The 7,965-nt window shown below is 31.4% G+C and overlaps 1 protein-coding gene and 1 long non-coding RNA gene across 3 annotated transcripts; one reads left to right on the top strand and one right to left on the bottom strand.

Moving 5' to 3' along the window:
• The first annotated feature begins 89 nt into the window (after positions 1-89).
• On the top strand, positions 90-6,624 carry LOC105679412 (integrin alpha-9-like). Its single transcript, XM_012379441.2, has 20 exons — positions 90-490; positions 826-1,054; positions 1,126-1,270; positions 1,464-1,528; positions 1,663-1,825; positions 1,914-1,999; positions 2,059-2,253; positions 2,433-2,532; positions 2,607-2,775; positions 2,986-3,167; positions 3,245-3,363; positions 3,443-3,663; positions 3,755-3,968; positions 4,137-4,303; positions 4,374-4,557; positions 4,687-5,095; positions 5,175-5,277; positions 5,375-5,501; positions 5,578-5,634; positions 5,699-6,624. Exons 1-20 carry the CDS (start codon positions 246-248, stop codon positions 5,744-5,746), a joined length of 3,228 nt encoding a protein of 1,075 aa, XP_012234864.1. The 5' UTR covers positions 90-245; the 3' UTR covers positions 5,747-6,624.
• On the bottom strand, positions 2,555-3,822 carry LOC136998069 (uncharacterized). 2 transcript variants are annotated; one of them, XR_010888639.1, is made up of 3 exons: positions 3,698-3,822; positions 3,288-3,635; positions 2,555-3,144 (listed from the first exon to the last, which is right to left on the bottom strand). It is a non-coding gene; the product is annotated as an uncharacterized lncRNA (long non-coding RNA). The 2 variants fall into 2 exon arrangements; XR_010888638.1 differs by having other exon boundaries at positions 2,555-3,635.
• Positions 6,625-7,965: the final 1,341 nt, after the last annotated feature.

The following is a 7,965-nucleotide window of genomic DNA, read 5'->3' as shown; positions in this document are numbered from 1 at the left end:
TACTTCCTCTCTTCTATCCTTACAATGACACATACTATTTTATTTAATCTAGTCAGTGACAAACCACGGTTTTATTTCTTACTAAGTTTTGTACCACAAGTGCTAGTAGCACACATGTAACGGAAAATAACTTTTCATTACTTTTGCGCAATTCTATATATTTTCTGTGTTCTACAATTATATATTACGTATTTTAAAAAAGTGATAAAGCTTTTAACACATGTCAATCTGTTGTGACATGGCAAATGCATATTATTACTTATTCTTATAGTAGAAAATTGTGGATCACGTGTTGCATCACAATGACAATACAATTCATATTACTCTTCAATCTTCTAGTTGTGTCTGCGTACAATATTGATACGAATTATCCGATATTATATCCGGATAGTGCAACTAATATAAATCGGTATATACACACGAACTTTCAACGCAGTTATTTCGGCTACTCGGTGCTGCTCCATCATGACTTCCAGAAGAATATCTCATGGTAATGTGCATTAATTCACAAAAATTTATGAAATGTCTTATAACAGCGTATTATGAAACAAAATTAACTTAAAAGGAAAAACGTTGAAAGATATTTGCTACCATATTTGTCAAATATTGAACAAAATGACTAGTTTAATTAACTAATTTGCTTGTGTTTTACAGGTATATTACTCGTTTTTTTTCTTTTCTTTTCTATTTTCTTATCTACGTACCATTCTATATCTTATTGGAAATACTTAGAATAAATCTCCCTACTGTTATATTTACGAGATATTATTTATTTTGATATTATACATGTTCTTAGAATCACGTGAAAATATTTTTGTTCAACAGGTTGCTCATAGGAGCACCCCGTGGGAATTATACGGGATCAGTTTCCAAAGAATTGGACGAACCCGGTGTGGTTTATCGATGTAGTCTGCCGGGTTCTTGCGAAGAAATCGAGCCAGCTGTTATCAAAGACGAAAACGTATTCTATAACAATGTGAATATGTTAATATATAAGAAACGTTCCTGGTTCGGTGCTGCAATGTCGATAGAAAGAAATAGCGGCTTTTTTACGGTATATATAAAAACTTCAAGAAATCAACATACATCACAGGGCATTTAATTGATTTATCTATTTTATAATAGATATGCGCACCACGAACAAATAGACGATTTTCATGGTATTATTCATGGCAGTATGTAAATATAAATCTTATGGAAGGCGTGTGTTACAGTGATCGGATATCTTCGACGACAGTAATGGCGGAAACGTCTGATATTAGACGTATTAGTATGTGCTTTTTTATTATTACTTTTTTGGTTGTTTTTTGTCAATTACCTGTTTTATAATTTGCATCTATACTCTCTACTTTTCTTGTCGCATTTCCAATTCTCCTCCATAATATAATTAAATCATACAAGAATGATTTTTGTTTGGAAAAATTCGCAAATTAAAATAAGAACATTAAAATTAAATATATTAGATTTTAGTAAAAAGTGGTGGTATCATACAATGCATGGTTTCTCCGTTAGTTTTGAATCCCCGCTGGTAAGTTAATGATATTAAAGTTTTATGTATTTTTGTTAAAATATTCTTACTCTTTGTTTAGTATAAAAATCTGATCTTATTGAAACTAAAATGTTTCCGCATATTATCGGCTAAGTATGATTTGACTATTACAGGATAAAAAAGCAAAAAATATAAGCCGCATTATAGGAAGACCATCTGATGAGGAAAATGGTAGCGTGAATGTGGCAAGTCTGGCGACAAGCAATTTTGATGAAATTTACAGTAAAGATACACATTCATCAAGGATAGTTTCTGTAACAGAAAACTCAAAGTTTGGTATGAACATCGTATATCGAATAAAATTTCTATCACGTGATTTTAGCATCCCGAAATGAATTTTGATCAAATTACAACATTATTGTAGGCTACACGGTAACATCGGGATATTATTTCGCCCCAACTCAATCTCTTTTTGCCTGCGCTGATCCAGGATGGAATCAAACAGGACAGGTAAAATGTTGATTTCCTTTCCAGATATAACAACTACAATATTAAACGTTTTTTAACAGGTCGCTGTAATGAAAACGAATGAAAAGTTTACATCTGTAGTCGCTCGTCTTTATGGCAGTGATATAGGCGAGTTTTTCGGAGCTAGTTTGACCACCGGTGATTTAAATAACGACGGTTTGCACGATCTTGTGATCGGAGCTCCGCACTGGGGAAACGATCACGGCAGAATCTATATATATTTGGGCAGTTCGAGGGTAAACTTTTGTTATTATATGAACCAAAGATTTCCATTCTAAAAACGACTACTATTTTATCAAAATTAATTTAAATGTATTAATATTTTAACGATCAACTTGGAAATCTATGATATAAACAAGTGAAAAAAATGTTTTATATAAATTATACTAAGAAATTTATTAAATTTATTATGCAGAAGGAATTCGAAGCAGCTGTAATTTTAGAAGGCGCCAAAGAGGACGGAGAATTCGGTTACGCTGTTGCGAGCGGTGATCTAGACGGGGATGGTTTTAGTGGTGATTAATAATATCTAGAATAAAGACTTGGTAACATTTCATTATTTCTGAAAACCTATTTTGTTAAATTCTAGACATTATAGTGAGCGCACCTTGGGAAGATTCTGGAGTAATTTACGTTTACAACGGCAATGCGGATTTAAAAGATAAAGTAAGACCTGTCGCATCACAAAGGATCATGATACAAGGTGTACAAACGTTTGGATTTTCGATATCTGAACCAGTTGACATAGATAACAATGGGTTAGTAAATTATTGTGCAATTTTACATTCTTTTTTGTAAATCATGTTTTATATTGATTGAAATTTATGAACTCGTCATTTACGTTTCTAAAAGTTGGAAAATAAAAAATAACTTTAGAATTTATTATATATATATGTGCACTTTTCAACATTAAAACTTCTTTGCTTTCTGTGTTCTTGTCTATTTACTTACATTTATGTTATTCATAGTTATGCGGATATCGCAGTAGGCGCATATAAATCAGGACACGTCACGGTACTTCGGAGTAAACCCATTGTGAGAACAGATTTAACTGTTTCCACTGATCCGAGCATTTTACAAAAGAATATTAGCTCTTTCTTCCTTGAAGCGTGCGTTCAATATCATGGCTATGATATGGCATATACACACCGTGAGTTATAAAGTATTATGTAACAATTTGTCATAATAATTTTTGACGATACATAAATTTCGATTTAAAATTTACAGCGTTCAAGATCTCTCTTATAATAGACAAGAAGTATCAACGTACCAAAAAGACTTCATTGGAATTGTTTTCCACGGACCCTCCAATTCATACGTGTGTGAATATTAGTATTCCACTTGTGGTAAATATGACACATTTAACATCTATAGTTCCGCTCCGTTAATAATGATGACATCATGTTCTGGTAATACATGTTGCAGGATAATATTCAAGATTTCATAGAACCAATCGTTATTTATGCATCGCATAATTTTTCACATAATAATTCGTCTGCGCATAAATTCTGCAAAACGTGTCCTGTTGAAAGCAGAGATAGAAAGGCGAGGAGTACGCAAATTTTGCTTCCTTTTGACATTGAATGCGGGGAAGACAGAATCTGCCACTCCAACATTTCTGCAACAATGAAATTTTGCGGAATTGGGCAAGTATTACTCTGTACAAAATAAAGTACTTACAAAATCACCACTCATTCGTACTAAACATTTTATATCTCACTAAAATACAACATGTAGGGAGAATGATTCGTGGATGATTGGTTCCAATGATATCGCTTTGGAGACACACTTGCAGAACCATGCTGAGCCGGCGTATCTTACGAAAATTATATTTACTTTTCCGGACGGTATTGTATTGCGCAGTATTCTACCATTCTGCGAGGAAGATACGGACGGAGATGCCTTGATGATCATTTGCAGTGTCGGCAATCCATTTGAAACGGATGAACAGGTAAAAATATTTCTTGACACATTTTATCGTAATTTTAATGCCATAGAATTTTTATAATCCTGTAAAAAAATGAATATTAATTTTCGAATCTTCTTGAAAATTATGACATTTGAAAAAGGAGGATTTAAAAGTTTTCTAAAAAGGAATTCATCGGTAAATTTTTTGTAGAAAGTTATAAAACTCGATTTGGATATGAGACAATTGACGAACAGTTCATTGCATGGACGCGTTCTAGAATTTTTCATGGAAATACAAACTCATAGCGTAAATCGTGGCATAAATATGACCAAATCCCTGCTCACTTTACAAAGCGAAGTGTCCTTATTATTGAATGGGTCAGTATGCTTTAGAAAGAAAAAAAAAATACCAACTATTTTCGACAGTGACACATGTGTTACATTGCAGAAATGTGATTGAAGAAGATTATTATATACCTGCTTTGCACGAGGATCAATTGAACATAACTTTTCGACATATTTATCAGATATTTAAATTTGGTGCGACTTCTCTTGAAGAGGCACAACTTGTCGTCAATGTACCATCAGCGATGAACGACTTGGGTTCTTTTGTAGTTTTGTATAAACCGCAGGTAGGTATCTGATTAACAACGCAAAACTTTTAATGCAATCTAATGAAAGAGAATAGTAACATTGTGTAAATATAATAAATAATTGTAATAACTTTCTGAATGTATGTAATGTTATGTAATTCTTTCCAGATATTTATATCTGGAAAAAATTATTATTGCTCATCAAATGGAATAGATCTAATAGATGTTCAACAGGATGAATTCCAAGAAAATATAACGTCAAATGCAAATAATCTCAATAATAATAATGAAACACTGAATCATACGCTAAACGTTATGCATAATATATTCAAGAGAGACACAAGCCGTCGTACATCTGTATCGTATATGTCGCAAAAGTTGTCTGCTGAGAACATGCCGAATTCAACAATATTAAATGATAACCTGGCAGCGCGAGAAAGTGATGTTATATATGTAAATTGTTCAGTATACGGCATCAATTGCTCGACGGTACACTGCAATCTGAGCGCATTAAAAACACAAAAAGATGTTGGCAAACTAGTGATGCAATTAACTGTCGATGTTAAGAAGTTCAAAGGTATTAGTCAAATGAAAATAAATGCCATAATTTCTACCGTAAGCTATTGTGTGTTCTAACTTTATATAATTATTTCAAGATATTTTTGGATTATCAGAGAAAACAAAAATTGTACAGTTCAGCACGGATGCTTATGTTGAAATCATACAACCAGCAAATAGAATTCCCGACGTAGATACTAGGTGAATAGAACGTTAAATATGATCAGAACATAAATTATTAATTTGTTATAAAATCTTCAATAAAATGTTAATAATTTAACAAATGTATATCTTACAGACGTAATGTGACTCTCACGACGAAATTTAGCTTTTCAAAGAGGGAAAAATTGCAAATGTGGATCGTACCTGTATCGATCTCGTTAGGTTTCATATTATTATGCGTGGTCATTATTTTCCTAAATAGGGTAAGAGCTCTTTTGTCGTGTATTATATTTTTATAAAATACATCATTGATCACCGATTGTTGTTTGCCATAATTAGATGGGTTTTTTCAAAAGGATGACAAATGAGGAACTATTGGCTTTAAAAACAAGAGAGGTATAACTGTAAATACTAGCAAATTAAAATTGTACTAATAATTAATATAAAATATTATTTACAGGTAACAGAGAATGTAAATGAAATGGAAGTCGTAGATGCAATCGAGTAAAAAATTTCTACTAAAAGATGGACATGCCACCTTAGAGATATCATTGATATTAAGTTTGTTTTCTAAGCGAGTTAAAAAGCTCTATCACTACATACCTATATTTACGAAAATTGGTTATATACTTTAGATGTATTATTATTTTATCATTTGCTAAAAATCATATATTTTCTCTTAACTTACAGTATTGCCCATATAAAAAAACTGATACTTATGAAACTGTGGTTTATGTAATTATATAAATATATTTACATTATATATATCTTTATATAACATTCACCTAATATCTAATATATATTACATTAATAACAATACTTGACGATATTTACCCTAGAAAGAAGAACAATGTACATTTATGTAACATTCGCAATGTGTAAATAAATTTTCAAGAGAATAAGTTTTACGAATAAATATATTCACTAATCATTCATTCTTCGCACATAAGGATATAAAGAAAAATGTTTTGTTTTCTATAATTTCTATCAATATTGTTTCGCATAATCTATATGATTTAGAAATATACTTGATATTTTTTTCATTTTACATATCAAAATATATATTCGCTTCTTTTTATATGAATATTGTTTTTCCTAGTTATATGTTACAAAATGCGAGCATAAATTATGTCTTTTTTTTCATCATTTGCCACCAAGACGATTGTATTACGATATTAATAATATTGTTGCAATAAATTATTACATGAATTAATAAGAAAATATACGGAGTTTGTATACGTTTAACGACACATCGACACATCCACACACCAAAGAAGCAATCATCGTTAAACACGTAGAACATCTCATTACAAGAATCGATGAAATGCAGGTACTGCCATCCACTGTTCGCCAACATTGTTCGTAACAAGCTGCATGCATAAGATGTATATAGCTGCAATGCGCTTCAATCAAGCAGTTTCGTATTACTAGGCACCTTTCATTTCTTCGCAGAACGAAACAAAATTCTCGAAAGAAAGCTGTGTTATTCTCCTCCTCCTCTGAATAGTGCCAAATAACACCAGTCGATGTTTGGGAGATGAGTTTCAACGTTTCTCAACATCAGTACATTTCAATCCCACACTGGACTTTGAGTTAGAACTCCGGATATAATCTTGAAGTTGGAACTCAAAATACCATCTTTGGCATTGTATGCGACTCCTCCCTCTCTTTCTTTCTTTCTCTCTCCCTCTCTCTCTCTCTCTCTCTCTCTCTCTCTATGTCATTTTATTGATGCGTGGGTGTGCGATGCAAATTATTCCAGTAAAATGTAAATTAAATAATGTGCTCCACTTATATACATCATGAGCACATATTTTAAAATAAAAGAAATATCAAATCATCCAAATATTAAATCATTTACGCTCACATAGTGTAACAAACTTTCTTTAAAAACCTACACCTATAACGATTTACGCATTCAACAATCGTACATGCTATAATGCTATTTACAATATATACAAAGTTAGAGTAGAACGATGCAGTAGTGCTGTCATTCACAATTTCGAAAACACTTTTTCATACGCGCGATTAATTTCTAGAAGTGTTTTTGCGACTTTTTTTCGTAAGAAATTATCCTACCAACTAAACAATTATGTAAGCTATAAACTTCAATATACATAAAAAAAGCTAAATCATTCGCAATAAATCGCGCACATAAGATTCATTATTAAGCAAGAATACATGACATGAATCTCTTTGAATATATATAAAAAAACTTATTTTGTTGTTTAACTATAAAATAAAAATGCAAGTGGGCTGCTCGAACTAACACAGTTGTTTGTGATAGTTGTAATTGTGTTAGAAATTTTTAAGATAATTGCGAAATTTATGTGATGATGCGATAAATTTAAGTTAATAACTATATTGAAGAGTCTTATAATTGACCAAAATGTTTGAAAATATTTCTAGCCCATTTGCGTTTTTATTTTAAATTTATTCAATTATTCAGGCTTTATCAAGTTTCATCTTGACTGCATTTACTTTATTCTGTCGATGTACGATTCTTTGTTTATGCATATAGTGATGTTAGATATAGAGTGTTACAAGACGCTTTTTCTACAAGCATAAAGGCCTTTTGAATTTATTCGTTACTAAAAGTAGTATCTCTATTACCAAAAATACAGACACTTTTTAGAAAATATACAATTCGATATTGATGTATAAAGCTCCTTAACTTTCCTTTCTTCTCTGCTTTTGAAAGAAAAATATCAATATCTAATCCGCGTC

Source organism: Linepithema humile, chromosome 2 (assembly GCF_040581485.1).
Source record: "Linepithema humile isolate Giens D197 chromosome 2, Lhum_UNIL_v1.0, whole genome shotgun sequence".
Lineage (NCBI taxonomy): Eukaryota > Metazoa > Arthropoda > Insecta > Hymenoptera > Formicidae > Linepithema > Linepithema humile.
This window is presented reverse-complemented; position numbering and strand designations above follow the sequence as displayed.